General features: G+C 37.0%; 1 protein-coding gene across 3 annotated transcripts; it reads left to right on the top strand.

Annotated features, from left to right (window-relative positions):
* Positions 1–13,404: 13,404 nt before the first annotated feature.
* LOC145049333 (transcription factor VOZ1-like) lies at positions 13,405–18,160 on the top strand. 3 transcript variants are annotated; one of them, XM_078997764.1, is made up of 5 exons: positions 13,405–13,567; positions 13,846–14,113; positions 14,347–14,490; positions 15,692–16,016; positions 17,526–18,160. In XM_078997764.1, the coding sequence occupies exons 2-5, from the start codon at positions 13,892–13,894 to the stop codon at positions 17,978–17,980; spliced, it is 1,146 nt and encodes a 381-aa protein (XP_078853890.1). In that variant the 5' UTR covers positions 13,405–13,567; positions 13,846–13,891; the 3' UTR covers positions 17,981–18,160. The 3 variants fall into 3 exon arrangements, with proteins under 3 accessions (XP_078853890.1, XP_078853882.1, XP_078853885.1); XM_078997756.1 differs by having other exon boundaries at positions 15,581–16,016; XM_078997759.1 differs by lacking the exon at positions 13,405–13,567 and adding an exon at positions 13,646–13,746 and having other exon boundaries at positions 15,581–16,016.
* Positions 18,161–20,191: the final 2,031 nt, after the last annotated feature.

The raw sequence follows: 20,191 nt of genomic DNA, 5'->3' as shown, positions 1-20,191 counted from the left end.
ACTAAGTCCATAACTACCGGTGTTTGTCTAATAGGCACTAAGTCTATAGCTGCCAATGTATACTCTCATCATCTTATATCTCTCATCGTTCATCTACCCATGTCATCTCCAACATATTCGTATAAAATACATATACAGTTTAAATTATTTAAAACATGTATAAAACGTTCATCCAGCATAGACAGCAAGTATTCAGATAATATGTACACATAGCACGTAGTTTATATAAAATACTTCATATCTATGTGTAAGATGAAAGGGACTATGCACTCACCTGAGTAGGTGGTGACTCAGCACGCGAACAGCACTTCGATACTCTCAAAACGATTTTCCTTCGATAAAACCTAGTACCAATACCACTAGGGTTTAGTCTAATATTCACCGCGACTAATTAGTAGTCTAGCTATTATTACTATTATATAAGCGTTAAACGATACTTATATAACCCATAATAATAGCCCAAGTACTTATTATAAGGTCCTAATAACATTACTATATTAAAACATAAGCTAAACTAAAGATAGGATAGGTATAGCTCACTTACAGCGGGTTTTTTTCTCGAAAACCGGGCTTCGCTGGAGCAGCGTTCCCGAGCCAAAAGGCTCTTTTCTCGGGACTCCGGGAGCCTCGGGGCTTCCTTCGGGTGCTAGGGGGTTTACCTAGGCTTTTAGGGGGTTAGGGAGGCTTAGAGAGAGAGTTTAGAGAGAGAAAGAAGAGGGTTGAGGGGTGAGGAAGTTGGAATGACCGGCACCTCTATTTATAGGGGTGCTGACTGACCTACTCGCCGAGTAGGAGGACCTACTCGCCGAGTTGGTACATGCTGTGGCCTTCTGGTGATGCCACGTGTCCAATTCTGGTGGTGCCACGTCACCCCCTATCGTGTATCAGCCTTCAAACTTAGAAAAATCATAACTCTCGCATACGAGCTCCGTTTTTGACGTTATTTATATCCACACGTAGGTAAAATCAAGATCTACAACTTTCGTTTAGACTCCGTCGGCTTATTCTCGACCGATCTCAAATTTAACAGTGGGAGGCGTTTAGACTGTTAAATGACCGCGAAGAATTCGTAACTCCTTCATACGAACTCCGTTTCTGTCCATCTTTTTACCGTTGAGTTCCTATTAATGAGATCTTCAACTTTCATTTAGGTCGCGTAAGCCAAAAACCACTCGAACTAAAATTCGAGTTTCGGGTCGTGCACTGCTAAGCCGAATCTTAGAAAAATCATAACTTCCTCATATGAAGTCAGATTTGGGCGTTCTTTTTATCGACGCTCTTAGTTTAACATATTCTACAACTTTCGTTTAGATTTCTAAGGCTAAATCTCGCTCTATCGTAAATTCACTATTTACGCTTCCCGGTGTCGTGCCGGTTTTGCCGTAAAACTTCGACGGGCCATAACTTCTTCGTTATAACTCGGATTTCGGCGTTCTTTATATGTACGGAAACCTTGAGACATATTCCAAAACTTGGTTAATATTATTTATCCTAAATAATCTTTTTTCAAAAGGTCATTTTCGACCCCTATTTGCTCTAAATTGACTAGCCCGGATTTGCAGGCGTTACAATTATCTCCCCCTTAGGATGATTACGTCCCGGAATCATCAACGAAACAGGGTCGTATAATGACTCAATATGTCATCTCTTCATCCTAGGTAATAATTATAACTTCTACATTCCTTCAAGTCTATCTCTCAGACTTATTGACTGTATGTAGTACTCGATGGTGCACCTGCTCTCTACCTCAGGCTAGACTCCCAATTATGACCTTCAAGTCACAACCTCGATCCTTATTGGATACGAACTTGAGATGATTTCTTTTATTACTACTATGGATTGATGTGTCATATTCTAATGACCTATCATCGTATGTTGCAACACTTAGACTTAGGTCTCTTAGAGTTAAATTCTAAAACAGACTATGCCTTCCTTCATGTTCTAATGTGATATAATCACAATTTAACATTTGGCATTTCTAGCTACCAACTTCTTTAACAACGAGCGCGATATTTCTATTGATCGCTTTGATTTCAATCGTTTGGTTTAATTCGGACGCTACATCGATCTTGATTTTCTAAACCACATAGCATACTTAGCGTAGTCAGACTCAATTCGATATGACCACTAGGGTCGGAATATCAACAATCTTCTTAGTCATTACCGAAACAATGGTAACGACATACTTGAATAAAACGAAATCAATTACTAGCTTCTCGGTGACCTTGTGACTTTCCCTGATCCAAGTGTGAGTCATGTGCTTCCGGTAGTATAGGCCTCTACTACCATTCACACTTACTCATACTCGTCCCAAGTATTGTCTCGCAGTTTCCCAAGTCACCATGCAGCAAATCACACAATCATTTAACACATCAGATAACAAAATGAAGGTTTTATATTATTTATTGAAATGATTACATAGGTGTTCAAGTTCACCCTAGACTATGCCTCTACTAGGCTACATCATACGAAACTATAGTTACTACATAATCCGATCTTCGGGTAAGAAGTCCTCATTCTTGATTCCTCGCATGGTTCCCTGCTTCGTCGAGGATCATGTGAAATGCCCTTGGCCTTGGTGGCGTTTCTGGTCTTGCTGCTTTATTTTTCCTTGGCCAGTCTCTAGACATGTGCCCCTTGCCTCCACATCCATAGCATACTTTATCATTATGTGTGCAGTCCTTGGAATAATGACCAGTCCTCCCACACTTGTAACAAGTCACTTCTTCGTTGCACTTTCCACCATGCTTCTTCTTGCATTTATCACACCATCTCGCTTCACCTCCATCTCCTCCTCCAAGCCTTGAGAATTTTCTTTCCTTGTTGGACCTTGAAGATCCTTCAAACTTCCGCTTCTCTCCTGCCTTATCTTTTTCTAGACCCTTAGCTCTTATCTGGGCCTCTACGTTCTTAGCTGCCCTAACAATTTTTTTCAAGGTAGTTGCCATTTTGACCATTAGGCCAAAGTCAGTGGGAAGTCCATTAGCAAACCTATCAATCTTGGAGAGTTCAGTAGGCACCAAGTAGGGGAATAGCTTCATCCTCTCGGTGAATGCAGTGGCATACTCATCAACACTCATCTTCCCCTTCTTCAGGTTCTGAAACTCATTGTTTAGGTCTATCAGATCTATCTTAGAGCAGTACTGCATTTTCAACTATTCCAAGAACTCCTCCCATGACATCCTTATGGCTTCTCCTCGTGGCATCGTATCTGCCAATAGCTTCCACCAGCTCAAGACTCCAGTTTTTAGTTGTCTTACGGCGAAGACAGTCTTCTGTTTCTTGCTACAGTCGCAGCTCTCAAACACCATTTCCATCTCGGAGATCCAATCCATAATCTCAACAGGCTTTGGGCTTCCTGAGAGACTTGGTGGTTTCACACCCAAGAAATTCTTGTACATCCGCCCATCCTTGTTGTTTCTCCCTTCTGGGCCATCCCTTTGCTCACCTTGAGTCCCTACTTGACTCACTTGGCGACTGTAGTTCCCTTCCTCAGATTGCTCGGGAACTGACTTCGTCGGTTCAACATGTACGGTAGGTTCGTCCCTATTCAACATCCGTCTCATTTCTTCCCTTTGTTCAGCCAACATAGCCCGAATCATGGCTTGAACTCCAGCCATGGTGACTGGCTCAGGCGCAACTTCTTCTACAACAGGTATTTGCTTAACCACTGGGGGTTGGTTTCTGTTCCCATTTGCGTTTACGTTTCCGCTACGGGTTCTTGCCATCTTGATCTATACACCGAATAAGGTGAATCTAGATCTTAATTTAGGATTGACGTCTTAAATCATCCTTATCACCCTGAAACGTTTATATGCTAGTTCTAATATCGTAGTTAAACGCTTAGAATCCTAAACACATAAGGCTTCCAGATCCGGTCGGCAACAGACCATAGATCCGAACAAATAACAACATATCATGCACAAAGCATTTAGCACATAAAAGCAATTTAGGCATCATTCCTAAAATAAGCTAGTGCTCACACCGCACAATCATCGCTTAGCATTCTAAGTTTAAGTCTAGAAATAAATCCATATTCCTAGTTCGCTTAAACTAATGCTCTGATACCAACTGTGACACCCCCAAAATCACGGCCAGAAAAGACCGGTTTGTTTATGCTTTGTAAAAATCAGAGTACATCATTTTATAAAAGTGTTGTGGAATTTGTTCCCAGAAAAACATGGTAAATACGTTATTAAAACATTTTCGAAGAAACGTATTTATTTCATTTTAAAACGTTTGGGATGTCATCGTTAATACAGAAACATAAGCATAAACAGAACTTACAATTGTTTACACTAGTGATCTACATCTCTTTAAATCTCTCAGTGTAAAGTGACTTCATATCAACACCTGTGATATAAATAAACTGAGTGGGTCAGGTTGGGAAACCTGGTGAGTACATAGGGTTTTCAACCCACAATAATATAATTATTATGTTAAATAATCAAACAATCCACCCAATTACCCATCCCCATTATCTTCTTTACTCTTAAGGATTTAACCTAAGAGTCATCTATCCTGCATTCGTTTATTCCGATGTCCGTTACTTCCAGGGTTATAGAACTGGCACTAAATCCATAGCTGCCAATGTTCGTTCGTAAAGCACTAATTCCATAGCTGCTATAGTCTACTCATCGGGTACTAAATCCATAGCTACCAATGTTCATCTAATAGGTACTAAGTCCATAGCTACCAATTCCTAACAGGTACTAAATCCATAGCTACCAGCGTCCAACTAATAGGTACTAAGTCCATAGCTACCAATTCCTAACAGGTACTAAATCCATAGCTACCAACGTCTAACAGGTACTAAGTCCATAACTACCGGTGTTTGTCTAATAGGCACTAAGTCTATAGCTGCCAATGTATACTCTCATCATCTTATATCTCTCATTGTTCATCTACCCATGTCATATCCAACATATTCGTATAAAATACATATACAGTTTAAATTATTTAAAACATGTATAAAACGTTCATCCAGCATAGACAGCAAGTATTCAGATAATATGTACACATAGCACGTAGTTTAAATAAAATACTTCATATCTATGTGTAAGATGAAAGGGACTATGCACTCACCTGAGTAGGTGGTGACTCAGCACGCGAACAGCACTTCGATACTCTCAAAACGATTTTCCTTCGATAAAACCTAGTACCAATACCACTAGGGTTTAGTCTAATATTCACCGCGACTAATTAGTAGTCTAGCTATTATTACTATTATATAAGCGTTAAACGATACTTATATAACCCATAATAATAGCCCAAGTACTTATTATAAGGTCCTAATAACATTACTATATTAAAACATAAGCTAAACTAAAGATAGGATAAGTACAGCTCACTTACAGCGGGTTTTTTTCTCGAAAACCGGGCTTCGCTGGAGCAGCGTTCCCGAGCCAAAAGGCTCTTTTCTCGGGACTCCGGGAGCCTCGGGGCTTCCTTCGGGTGCTAGGGGGTTTACCTAGGCTTTTAGGGGGTTAGGGAGGCTTAGAGAGAGAGTTTAGAGAGAGAAAGAAGAGGGTTGAGGGGTGAGGAAGTTGGAATGCCCGGCACCTCTATTTATAGGGGTGCTGACTGACCTACTCGCCGAGTTGGTACATGTTGTGGCCTTCTGGTGATGCCACGTGTCCAATTCTGGTGGTGCCACGTCACCCCCTATCGCGTATCAGCCTTCAAACTTAGAAAAATCATAACTCTCGCATACGAGCTCCGTTTTTGACGTTATTTATATCCACACGTAGGTAAAATCAAGATCTACAACTTTCGTTTAGACTCCGTCGGCTTATTCTCGACCGATCTCAAATTTAACAGTAGGAGGCGTTTAGACTGTTAAATGACCGCGAAGAATTCGTAACTCCTTCATACGAACTCCGTTTCTGTCCATCTTTTTACCGTTGAGTTCCTATTAATGAGATCTTCAACTTTCATTTAGGTCGTGTAAGCCAAAAACCACTCGAACTAAAATTCGAGTTTCGGGTCGTGCACTGCTAAGCCGAATCTTAGAAAAATCATAACTTCCTCATACGAAGTCAGATTTGGGCGTTCTTTTTATCGACGCTCTTATTTTAACATATTCTACAACTTTCGTTTAGATTTCTAAGGCTAAATCTCGCTCTATCGTAAATTCACTATTTACGCTTCCCGGTGTCGTGCCGGTTTTGCCGTAAAACTTCGACGGGCCATAACTTCTTCGTTATAACTCGAATTTCGGCGTTCTTTATATGTATGGAAACCTTGAGACATATTCCACAACTTGGTTAAGATTATTTATCCTAAATAATCTTTTGTCGAAAAGTCATTTTCGACCCCTATTTCCTCTAAATTGACTAGCCCGGATTTGCGGGCGTTATAGTTCATTACTCCAAAAGGTTGAAATTATGCTCCTACATGTTACAAGTATGCTCTTAGTTTTTAGAGTATTTGTCATATCTCTTCCATTATCATTTTTCCTCATAGATAACAATAACTTCCTTCCATCTAAAGGATTCTGGCATTACAGTGATGCCTTTAAATTCAGAGATTTTATTTTGTGAGACTTGAAGGTAATAAAGATGCTTGTTGCAAGAGAGACATGGTGAAATTGAAAGAATATGCACTCTAGCTTTGTCTCCCAATACTGCTAGGAACATTGCTTCAGTTGTGAACTCTGAACCTATAATTGCTTGCATTTTTGACTTTTCCAAAAGATTAAGAGCAACAGAGAGCGCATGCAGTGATTCTCCATGGGTATCCTTATTATAAATAACTATCTGTGTTTGGAAGTGAGGGTTAACCATGTAAAACTCAGACACTAGCATGGTGATGAAACTATGAACAGTCTTTCCATCCCATGGATATGAATATGGTGATTCCATATCTAAAATCACTTCCACTGGGATCCCCCTGTAGGCTGGATCTTCTTGTGCTTTTGTATTTACCTGACCCAAGAAGAATCATAATCTCCTTCAGATAATTTATTTAACACTTGCTTTGCATATCTGATTTAGCAAAATTCCCCCATGTAAGAGGTTATAAAACCGATATAAAACCCATATTTGCATCTCTGATTTGGCGAAATTCCCCCACGTAAGAGAAATAAAACCCATTTTCTTTGAGGTTTTAAGTTTTAACTGTAGTTCATGGCACCTTTAAGACATTTTATCAAACAGTTGCTTTCCGTGTCTAAAGTTGAAGACCAGGGTCTGCTCCATGCTTACAAGATGTATTCATGGGTCTGCTCCTTTGGTGACCAAAAGCGTCTGTAAAGGGGTGCTTTTGTTCTCTTTTCCCTCTTCCTCTAAGACCACCATAACACCCACAAATGGCTTAATATAGCTCAAATACGAATTAGGTTTTGCAAAGGTTGAAATTGGGGCTGGAGACTAATGAAAGGAAAAGGACTTAGGATATAAGGATGCTTAAATATGGTCCAAACCCTAAATATTAGGGTTTAAGGATTTGACTAGTACGCCCACCATACAAAGTGTACACCCAACGTACGTGTGCTCCGCCAAAAATTACAACAATGCCACTATGGGCCATTTTGCAACCATTCTCTCACACAATAACTAAAATGCAATTAACTCTCATTTATAGGGTTAAAAATATAATATCTCAAATTCTCAACATCAAGATGTTACATGAAATTTTGAAATCGACTAAAAAATGTTTTTTTAATAAAAAAACGTGTAATTTTGTTTGGAAAATGATGGATCCGGTCAAATTTCTTGCAAGCAATCAACTTCAAGCAATTCTTTCTCTCTGGTCTCGCCAAGCCCATAGTGACCGAGCATAGCAAGCCCCTTAGCGATTCAATTCCTTGGTGAACCTTAGACCCCGTTACCGAGCTCAACTTAACGAGAGAACAATATGAAATATGTGGAAATGAGAAGAAAATAAAAGAAATTGGTGTTCTCGGGTTTCATTAAAGGAAGGAAATGGAAGGAAGTTGAGAGAAATAGAAAGATAATTTTCCCTCCTGACTTTCCTTCCGATTTGGGAGGATTTGGAAAGAAAGAAAAAAATAATAAATTTTCCTTCTATTTCTCTCAGACTCGGGAACACAAAAGAAAATTATGTTTTCCTTTTTTTCTGTTGTTAAACTTAGAAACTAAGCGTTAGCGAACTTGTTTGAGGACTCGACTCCGTGTAGCCTTTTAATCTAATAACATTGTGTTTGGCGCGCCACAACTAACTGATAAACTAACTTACTTTTTGAGCTTTTTTATGTTGTCGTGTTTGGTAAGCCAAAAAGTAGCGTATAAGCTAGCTTTTTAAAAAGCTACTTAGACTAGTTTTTTAGTAGCTTTATTAAAAATTTCCAAATACACCCCTTAATTAATTATAGAAACACATACTCTCACATGTCCTTTTATGTAATTTTATATATTTCAGCTAGTTTTACCAAACATTATTTTTTATCAGCTAGCTTTTCAGCTATTAACTAACTTTTAATTTAACAGCTAGCTTTTCAGCTAGTACGTAAAACATAGCCTAAATAAAATAAATCCTTAATGTTTTAATTAAGAAAAGGGATAACTACAGTAAAGTCCCTATATTTTGGCAAAAGTTTCAATAAAGTCCTAAACTTTTTTTTTAAATGAAAAGGCCCAATAAACCGGATAAACCGGACAATTTAGGCCTTATCATCCGGTGACCCTCATTTAGCCAGTTACAAAAGTCTACGTGGACTGGGCATGCTTAGGTGGATGGTAAGTCACTTAATGAAACTTAAATATATACATCATTCATTCGTTCGTGCCCTAAAATCGAAGCAAGAGGAGGAGCCACAAATGTCGTCTTCATCTTCTGTAGGAAACAAAAGTTCAAATGGAAGAGTGATGAATCGACTGAGAAGCAGGTGCTATTGCGGTGATCCCTTTGGAAAATGGACTTTGTAGACTCCGTTTAACCCAGGAAGAAGGTTTATAGGTTGCCCAAATTATCAGGATGTACTCAAAGACTGCAAATTCTTCGTTGGGTGGATCCTCCTCTACCAAATCAATGGTATGCAAATCCCTTACTAGAATATCACAACAATGTTAATTTGGAGAACAATGTAATTTTCAGGGACTATGGACAACAACAAGTTGAAGGGAACTTTTTTGATGACATTGTGGAACAACCAGTGACACAACCACTAGTGGCAAATCAACCCATGGAAGGAGTGGCCATTCAAGTCCAGAATGGACAAGAAGGTGGAAAATTGAAATCTTTTTTATGTGTTCATGGTTTCTTTTGTTTTTGTGTTGGTGATGTTGAAGGATTTGTAGGATAGACAGAAGATGTATAGAAAGTAGTGTTTTGGTGTGTTTGATGTGTTTTGATTATGTATGTTAGTGTACTATCAATGTCTTAATTGGTGTGTGTAGTATGTATTATGTTGTCTCCTTTTGTTAAGTGAAATGAATTAACAATTTTATGTTTATGTATAAGTGCTTCCAATGTAATCATGAGTGAATAGAATAGATAAACAATCAACGGAATGAAACATGAATGGAATCATTAATGAATTGAATCAATAAACAATGGTTGGAATCATGCATGACCGGAATCAAGTATGGTTGGAATCATGCATGACCGGAATCAAGTATGGCTGGAATCAAACATGGTTGGAATTCCAGTTAACTTAACAATGTAATTAATCACAACATTAACATACACAATAGAATCAAGTCAAACACAACATAAACATACACAAGTTAGTCAAATTAAAGATATATTAACCATGTTTGTCATAGAACATGTAATATTAACCAAAGCCAAATGTTTGAATGGCTAGTTGTGTAAATGCCCAAAACATAATCAAGGTGCCCAAAGCCTATACTTTATATGGCTATCAAAAAAAGGGGCTATCAACCAAAGGGGCTATCAACAGTTGCCCAAAGCTAAAAGTTTGTACATGCTCTTCACAAAAGCATGGGCTAGAAACACCCTAATCTAGACTAAGCGGGTTGGATGAACTCATCCTATTCCTATTTTTGACATCCACCACTTTCTTCAATTGTATTTTTGTTATCCTCTCTAAAGTCTTCCTCTTTCTCAGTTTTGGCCTCCTGCCCATGTCCTCCACAACTAGGTCTTCCTGCTCTATCTCCTGTACACCCATGTCATTCTCATTGATTCCCTCCTGATCCATCCCTAGTACACCTATTCCACCCTGATTCATGCCATTCTCATTGATTCCCTCCTAATTCATGCCCTCTTGATCCTTACCTTCTTGTTCCAGACCTCCTCACCTATGTCCTCTATACCCATATCCTATTCAATGATTCCCTCTGTATCCATACCCTCCTGATTTATAATCTCCAACTCCAAATCCTCTTCATTGCCCCCACCCACATTGATTCCCTCCCGATCCATCCCTTGTGCACCCATTACAATTGGTTGACTTTCAAAGACTGTTTCTACAGTCAATTAGCTAGAAAATTCAAAACCCTGCAACAAGCATATCAATATATGGTTAGGCATACTAAACACAATAAACGAAAATTATTTTCTAAACCATAGCTATGATATATCAAGCTCCACAGGTACATGTTTTAGACCCTCAAATTCATATAATTCTTCCTCATTGATTCCAAGACAGTCCAAAATATCTTATGTAGTGTAATTCGACTATCTCATGAAATCGATATCACTCTTTACATCCACTCTTATTTCATCATCAACTTTAGGACCCTCCACATCTCTTGCCTCTTCATTATCACTCTCAATAGTAGGAGTCACCACATTTTCTTCATCAAGATTAGAAGTTCCCTCACCAAATTTTGTATTCCCTCTACCTCTCTTGCCTTTTCCTTTAGACCCCCTAACACCACCTCTCTTACCTCTTCTACCAGATCCACTACCCCACCTCTATCACCTTTTCTAGATTCTGTCCAGTTAGTCAAATTAGGATCCAAGTTGGGTATGAATATTTTCTTTTTAGGTTTTGGCTTAGGTATAACCTTTGGATTTTCAGAAGCTTTATTATGTCCCCTTTAAAGACAATTCTTGCACTGTACAATTCTTCCATTAGAAGACACTTGGGGGTATTTTTCTTCATGCTCAGAGACATGTCTCCTTCTTTTAACACTGGTTCGTTCTGGCATCCTCCTAACTATAGGTGAAAGGGGCTTCGTATAGCCAGTTTCTTCTTACAAGTTACTTCCATTGGCTGGAAGTATGTTAGATTGATATGTAGCCATGTAATTACTCTTGCTGAACCAAGTGCTAATGACTTCCTTTGGATCTCGGTTGGTGTATAAGATTGCTACTTGTGTATGCACTCAAGGTATCTCTACTATCTCCCAAAGTCTGTAGCTGCAGTACTGGTGTTCCAAATTAACTCCATAAACTTGAAAGCCATTCCTAATTTAATATGAATTAACACCACTTGGAATTGCATACCAATTCCTGCAAATATAAACATTTAGGTTATTATAAAGGTAATAACAGTTAATTAAAAAGCTACATTTATATATGAAATACAAAATATACCTTATATCCTCAACAAATTCCTCCATCTTTAGAAGTGCTGCTTCACACACATCACCTTCCAATTTATGTGCTTCCTTTCTTAAGTTGTAGAACCTTTCCATCATGTAGAGTCTTATTTCTTCAAGCATAGCCAAAAGATGCTTCTTTCTAGCATCTACAATGACTGCATTAAAACACTCATCTATCCCATTCTCTACAAACTCACATGCCAAACCACTACCAAAAAAATGCCCTGTACCATGTATGAGGTTCTCTAGCCATAAGATGATCATATGCACCCTATCCACGTTTATCTTGAAATCACCTTATGTTGTGGATTTTGCAGCTGCCCAAAACATGTTTCTGAATTGTATCCCAATATAAACTTTTCTAAAATTGGCATAAATATGCCTAGCACATTGTCTGTGCTCTACATAGCGTAGAATTTCCTTTGTTGCTTCAACAAGACCCTAGGAAATGAAAAAAATATATTAGTAACTGTTATTAAAAACTATAATAGATGATATGAATTAAATAAACCTGTCATTATCTTGTGTTGATCACTAATGACACACAATCCCCTGCCATCATCCAATGAAAGATCTTCACTAACTAGTTCCAAGAACCATTTCCAATTAACATTGTTTCAACCTCCATAACAGCCCATGCTATAGGGTAAATTTGATTATTTGCATCTCTACTTATTGCAGTTAGTAGCTCATCCTTGCATTATCCCTTCAAAAAACACCCATCCAACTCTATAACCCTACGACATCCTATCTTCCACCAATGTTTGATTGCTTTAAAGCACACATATATTCTATGAAAAGTTGTAGTCTGATCAGGGCTAATATTAACAGAAATCCTAACTGTGCTACCTGGATTGGACCTTATTAGTTCATGTATATAATCCCACACTCTTGCATAATGGTAACTCAAATTGCCATCAATTAAGGATAGTGCCCTACACCTTGATCTATAACATTTTAACCATGGAACCTTGCAATGAAATTTACTTTGAATTATTGCCTGCATTTCCTTGCATTTTAACTTTGGTTTCCTTACTAGTTCTTTCACAAACTACATTGCTATCCAAGTTGGATTCATAAGCCTTGAACTACTAAAATTCCTAACACATGTATGCCTATCATTCATCTTTTTTCACCTGGAATGAATTTTCAGTACTCATCCATGAAGCACGAACCATGAAAGGGCATTTTTCTGGATCACTAGCACACACAACCACTAGTCTACCACGATCACACTTCTTGAAATAAATTTTATAACCCTTATAGATGGAATAAATTGTTAAGCATAATTTCATTTCATGTCTAGATTCATACCTTTCTCCAATAATCGGTTTCATCACATTCCATTTGACCTTCAGATTATGGATGGAGTATATGATTTCATCTTCATCACTAGATACTTCAGTGTTTTTCTCATCATCTACTTCCACTTGAGCATTCTCTCCTTCACCTTCCACTGATTCGTCATCACTGTCTTCACAAAGAACATTCAAGAATTTATCTTTGCCTCTTGAAATTGATTTGGTTTTTACAAAATCATCAACTTGAACGTCGATTGTGTCAGGCTCAAATACTTCATCCATCGCCAAAGGACACGAGCATAATCGATCGATCGATTTGTCAGGAATAAAGGAGACGAGAAAAAGGGTTTTTTTAAAAAACCCTAAATTAATGAGGTCAACGAGACAGTCACCATTAAGATGCCATGTAGACTTTTGTAACCGGCTAAACGAGGGTCACCGGATGATAATGGCTAAATTGTCCGATTTATCCGGTTTATTGAGCTTTTTTATTCAATTTTTTTTTTAAAACTTTATTGAAACTTTTGCCAAAATCTAGAGACTTTACTTAGTTATCCCTTAAAAAAATTAAGAAAAATTAAGAAAATAGTGTTATTTATTTATTTATTTTTGCCGCGTACCCTGACCAAGCGGAGTTGAGGCATGTTGTTTGCCTCTTCGCATAGAAAACGAATTTGCTGCGTTCCATTCCACCGAACAGCAGTACAAAAAGTGTAGCAGATTCGAAGAGAGAATCCAAACCCTAGCTAACTCTCTATCATTCATTCATCGGATCATTATCAGAAACAGGTAATTCCCGATCAAGTACCCCTTTCTTTTCTGTAATTTTTATGTAATGATCTCGTCTTCGATGCGTCTCTTAACAAATTTGCGGGCATTGATCGATTTTCTGTACTTCTATGCATCTAGGGTTTCTGATTCCGCTTTTCCCATTCACTTTACTTCATTTTTTGTGGTTTAAATCGGTCGTACGTGGTCTCTTCGTTTAGATTTTCATCCAATGGTTCACTATGATTCTGTAAGTTCTTCATGAAATGAAAGCAATTGTTAACCTTGGATTTTGACAGGTAGTTCCCGAGTGAAAGGGAAAAGATTAGGCTCTATTATTCTTCGATGGGGAAAGGAACAAAAGGCAAGTCTGGCTCTCACCAGATACTCAAAGACAGGGCCAAAAACCGTGTAGAGGACCTCCATGGCATGTTTACAGATCTTCAATCCGCAAGAAAAGAGAGTCGTGGTATTGACGTGGCAGTCCTTGAAGAACAAGTCAACCAAATGCTTAAAGAATGGAAGAATGAACTCAATGAACCTTCACCTGCTTCTTCTTTACAACAGGTATCACTTATTGTTAAACTTGATCTTGTTAGTCATTAAAAACCCCCTTTTCGTAATGCCAAATTGTCCTAAAATCCTTCAATTTTTGCTGTTTATGTTTTTTAAAATGTATGGCTTGAGTCATTTTGGATTCTATTTTTGGAATCCTATATAAGTTGTAACCATGTCATGTGTGGTCTTGCATGTATACAATACACAAGAATTTGAACCCTAATTACAATATTTTCATGTAGGGTGCAAGTTTTGGGCTTTCTTCCCCAGACATAAGTAAACTGTTACAACTTTGTGAGGAGGAAGATGATGCAACTAGTGGGCTAGCTCCCCCAAAACCTGACCCTGATGCTCTTGAAACTGGTGAAAATGCTGCTTTTCACAAAGTGAGTTTTTGTTTTTCCCTTTTTTTTGTGATTAAGTTTAGGTTTGTTTTGTGGTTATACTGACATGCAGCTAATAATACAAGATCATATATGATGAAAACCATTTTGTGATGAAAATCATTTTGTGAAAACCACACTTCGATTGACTTTCTGATGAAAATGTTTATTTTATGGAAGCTATTTCTTTTGATACAATTCGATCCGAAAACCACACTTCGGGTGACTTTCTGATGAAAACCATTTTGTGAGGGACTAAACTTGAACTTTATGAAAGTTAGTTGCCATTAAAACATCATTAACCCCAAAATAACATAAAAATAATAATTGAAATCCTTGTCAGCAAAATGGATTCAATAGTCTTTATACATGTCAATAAAGTTGCATACACAGACTCGTTGTTGATCCCTTTTTTTGTGTAAAAGACGTAAATGCCCTCCTCATATGTCTGCAGTGTGTCTTTGTGCAAAAGACATAAAAGCCCTCCTCATCTGTCTCATACACAGACTCGCTTTTGATCTCTTTTTTGTGAAAAAGACGTAAATGTCCTCCTCATTTGTCTACAATGTGTCTTTGTGCAAAAGACGTAAATGCCCTCCTCATATGTCTGCAATATGATACATGGAATTGCTTTTGATCCCTTCTTTGTGCAAAAGACCTTAATGCCCTCCTCATTTGTCTGCAATGTGTCTTTGTGCAAAAGACGTAAATGGCCTCCTCATCTATCTGCAATGACTCGTATTTGATCTCTTCTTTGTGCGAAAGACGTAAATGCCCTCCTCATCTGTCTGACTCTGCAACGTGTCTTTTTTTTTTCATAAAGAACAAAAGTCAAAGTCAACGGTTCAACTGAATTGGATTATTTTTCATTTGGTTTTTCTCAAGACCATAATATCATCTAGGAGCAATTTGTGAGGGACTAAATTGAAATTTTTCGAAAGTTACTTTCCATTAAAACATCATCAACCCTAAAATAAAATAAAACTGTTAATAGAAATCTTTGTAAGCAAAATGGATTACTTGATTCCTTTGTGCAAAAGACGTAAATGCCCTCCTCATCTGTCTGACTCTCTGCAATATTTCTTTCTTTCAGAAAGAACAAGAGTCAAAGTCAACGGGTCAAAGCAAAGGGTCTCCTTCAGGGATTGAAATTGAAAGGGAATTGGATTATTTTTCATTTGATGATAATAATAATATTATTCAGGAGGGAAATGATGATCTACTTCCAATGATGAGCTTTCTACCGAATATCAGCCCTCCACCTTCTGCTTTCTTAGGGCCAAAATGTTCTCTTTGGGACTGCCCGAGGCCTGCCCAGGGGTGGTGCCCGGACTATTGCAGCAGCTTGCATGCTGCAGTTGCTCAGACGGAAGGCTGCCCGGGAATGAAACCGGTCATCCGACCGAAAGGGATTGAGTTGAAGGATAATTTGCTTTTTGCTGCCCTGACTGCCAAGTCACAGGGAAAGAATGTTGGTGTGCCCGAATGTCAGGGGGCAGCTACTGCTAAATCCCCCTGGAATGCTCCTGGTTAGTTTACTATCCTTTTTTATTTATGAGTAAATTACAGTTTTGGTCCTTGTGGTTTGGTAAGATTCGCACTATTAGTCCAACTTTTGAAAACGTAACAGGATGCATCCCTGTGGTTTTAAAAAAATTTACACTGTACACGTCCCTGGTCCATTTAAAAAGACCATTTTACCCTTTCTTATATCGTTTTATTTTTTCTATTTTACACATTTCTAATTTCTTTTATATGTATAAAATATTTACACTGTACATGTCCCTGGTCCATTTAAAAAGACTATTTTACCCTTTCTTTTATCATTTTGTTTTTCTATTAAACATTTCTATTTTCTTTTATATATATAAAAAAATTTACACTGTACACGTCCCAGGTCCATTTAAAAAGACCATTTTACCCTTTCTTGTATCGTTTTGTTTTTCTATTACACATTTCTAATTTCTTTTATATATACAAAAAGTTTACACTGTACGTCCTTGGTCCATTTAAAAAGACCATTTTACCCTTTCTTTTATGGTTTTGTTTTTCTATTACACATTTCTAATTTCTTTTGTATATATTTGTATATATAAAAGAAATTAGAAATGTGTAACGGAAAAATAAAAGATATAAGAAAGGGTAAAATGGTCTTTTTAAATGGACCAGGGACGTGCAGTGTAAAATTTTTAAACCACATGGATGCATCTTATTAAGTTTTCAAAAGTTGGACTAAAAGTGTGAACCCAACCAAACCACAAGGACCAAAACTGTAATTTACTGTTTATTTATTGTTCGTTTGTTTGAATTTTATAATTGTCTATCGGAAACAATTATAAAAAACTAGACAAAGTTTCACGATTGGTCCCTGTTGTTTATAAAAAATCACATGTTCGGTCCCTAACTTTTTTTTTGACACAAATGGTCCCATGGTTTCAATTTCTTACGTAAATGGTCCTTGACTCATGTAAAATGGCAATTATACCCTTTTCAATTTATTTTACACATGATAATGGAGGATGGACAAAGGGAGAGAAAAAGGGTGGAGTGGATAACTGGATATATTTAATAATGATAAGGGTAAGAGTAAATTACAGAAATAGTCCCTGTGGTCTGTTCAAGATCGAAGGTTTGGTCCAACCTTTGAAAAGTTTATAGGTTGTGTCCGTGTGGTTTCAAACAATTAAACTGTTGGTCCCTTTTGGCTAACAATCTTTCACCATTTACTTTTATATTTTGTTAAAATAATCAAAAACCACCAAAAGGGACAAAAAGTGTAATTGTTTGAAACCACAGGGACACAACCTATGAACTATTCAAAAGTTGGACCAAACCTGCTATTCTGATCAAACCACAGGGACCATTTATGTAATATACTCTAAGGGTAATATAAATTGTAATTAAATAACAAAAATAAAATAAAAGATAATAAAATGGGTATAAAAGTTATCTTTTACCCATATTGGCAACATACTTACACTTGTTTACTGATAATCGCTCTTCTATATTCATTAATTCCTTTTTTGACCCTTTCTCAGACCTCTTCGACATTGCGGTTTTCGAGGGTGAAACGGTCCGCGAGTGGCTATTTTTCGATAAGCCACGGCGGGCTTTCGAGAGCGGAAACCGAAAACAACGATCACTCCCCGATTACAACGGACGCGGTTGGCACGAATCCCGAAAACAAGTAATCAATGATTCCGGATGGCTAAAAAGGTCATATTACATGGACCCACAACCCATGAAATCCCTCGAATGGCATCTTTTCGAATACCAAATCACCAAATGTGACGATTGTGCCCTTTACAGACTCGAACTCAAACTCGTTCACGGGAAAAAAGGAACAAAGGGGAAGACGGATTCGGTCTCCGATCTTCAAAAACAAATGAAATCCCTCACCGCCGAGGTTCAACCGGAGGGTAGAAATAAACGGGCGGTTAAAGGCGGTGCAACCACTCCACCACCACATCACGGTGGCTACCGCTTGACGTGATCGGAAAAATCATCTCATATCACTATAGTATATATATGTTACTTTGAGATGTCTTTTTTTTATAAGTATGTTAGGTTTTCAGTAAGGAGATGAGAATCTGTATTCGATATCGATATGATATTGTGATTTATCTTCCTCATGCTGCGGTGTCGAATCAAGTTCATTATCATTTGATAGTCATGCTTTGGGTTTTGTGTTGAAGCTAGATTCTAATGCTAGGAGAAGTCTAACATGATGATTATAACATGTTATGAATATAGGAATACTTGGTGGTTTATGTTTTATAAAACATAGTAAATGAGTAATAGTTGTAATCGTTTACCTAAGTAGATGTGCTTCACTAAAGCGTGCTTAAAATGTTTTTTTTTTTTTTGAATGTTTGCCAAGAAAAACTAGGAGAAAGAAAAAGACTCCGAAGTTGTTCTAGGGGACGAAGGACAAAATAGAACATATGATAAAGAGTAAATTACTGTTTTGGTCCCTGTGGTTTAGGTAGATTTGTATTTTTGTCTGACCTTTGTAAAATGGACAAGATGCATCTATGTGGTTTCCAATCTTGCTTGTTTTGGTCATTGATCCATATAAATAGACTATATTGCCCTTTCTATTTTTTTTAAATTTTCTTTTACTCACTTATAAATTTAGATAATATAAAAAATAAAAAATGTCCACCTCATCCATCCACTCCCACCCTACCACAACTCATCATGTCCATCTCTTTCCATGAAGTTTTAGTCGTCGCCGCTACTTCATCTCCCACCATCATCAATCAACACCATCACAAGAAAATCTAAACACATCTATTTTAGTTCTTCTCCTCAGGCACAAGGCTGGTGATTTTCTACAAGAACACAAAAAGACAAGGCATATATGATTTCTTGCCAGTAAATACCTCTCCTCTCATCGACTTCTTTCCTTATCTCCTTTTGAAACCACCCATCACCATCCCTTTGCCTTTGATTCGTCATCTAAATATCTTCCACTAGATGAATTCTCGCGCGACGCATGTTAAAAATATATTGTTAGAATATAGTTTTCAGACACATTTTAGTTAATTCGAAATTAGGTTCTTTTATTATTATTATATTTAATATTTTCCTTTTAACTATGTTAAAAAATATATATTGAATTTTTTTAAACATTATTTGATATTTTATTTTAGGTTTTAAATTTTACACTAAATTTTTAAGCTTATTTGATATATTAATGTAAGTTATTTATTTAACTATATATCTAAGTTAACAAATTAAGTATATCATATTGATAAGTCACAAATTCTTCCATTTATGATAATGTTTACAACTAAAAGCATATTTAAGTTAATAAATTTAGTATATTGTATGGAAATATGAAAAGTTGGGAGTTTAAAATGAATGTGGTGAAAGAAAAAATGTTTCCTTTATAATATAGTATGATATGATATGATATGATGATTATATGAAGAACATAGCATGATAAGTCATCATAATTACATATCAAATATTAAAAATTATGTTATATTTTAAACATTGTCTTGTAAATATGTTGTGTAGGATAACCTAACAAAAAAAAATGATAGAAAATAAACATAATTAAAATAGAAAAACTACAATAAAATAAATAAGAACATTGGGTGGTTGAATATATAAATAAAAATATTACATAAATATACGTTTAAATCAAAAGAAAAAACTAACATTCGTCTACTTTGCTCAAACAAAAATAAAAACCTATATCTGTTTTCTGAATTTTATTTCTTTATTGAACACCATTCAACCATAGAAACTTGATGACAATTCTTTGATGGGTTTTAGGCATAAGAACAATCCTATGTGCTCATACAAACCCTAATGCTTGGATCTAGGTTTCTCTATTGTACATGCTTTGAATCCAAGACTAATAAACTTATATCTAACATATTATAAACTGAATTGGGGTTTATAGAATTACCTTTGATTGTTATATAGCAATAACAATCAATTCCTTGCTTGGATTGGCCTTAGAAAGCTTAGTGCCTCAACTGTTGCACCTCTAATGGAGTCACAAACACCTTATGCAACTTGGATGAAGAGGAGAAGAAAGGAGGCTGCCCAAAAACGACTAGAAACCCTAGAGAATCAGTTGTCCACGTTTTGGGAGCCTAAGGGGTCCTTTATATACTTGTGTGGGCTGCTAGAGTTTCAGTCAAAACCCTAATGGACAGCTTAAACTCTAAGCAGCCCATGGAACTTT

Source organism: Lactuca serriola, chromosome 1, assembly GCF_051521515.1.
Source record: "Lactuca serriola cultivar US96UC23 chromosome 1, Lser_US96UC23_V15, whole genome shotgun sequence".
NCBI lineage: Eukaryota > Viridiplantae > Streptophyta > Magnoliopsida > Asterales > Asteraceae > Lactuca > Lactuca serriola.
The sequence above is the reverse complement of the archived record's forward strand: the minus strand, read 5'-3'. Positions and strand labels throughout refer to the sequence as shown.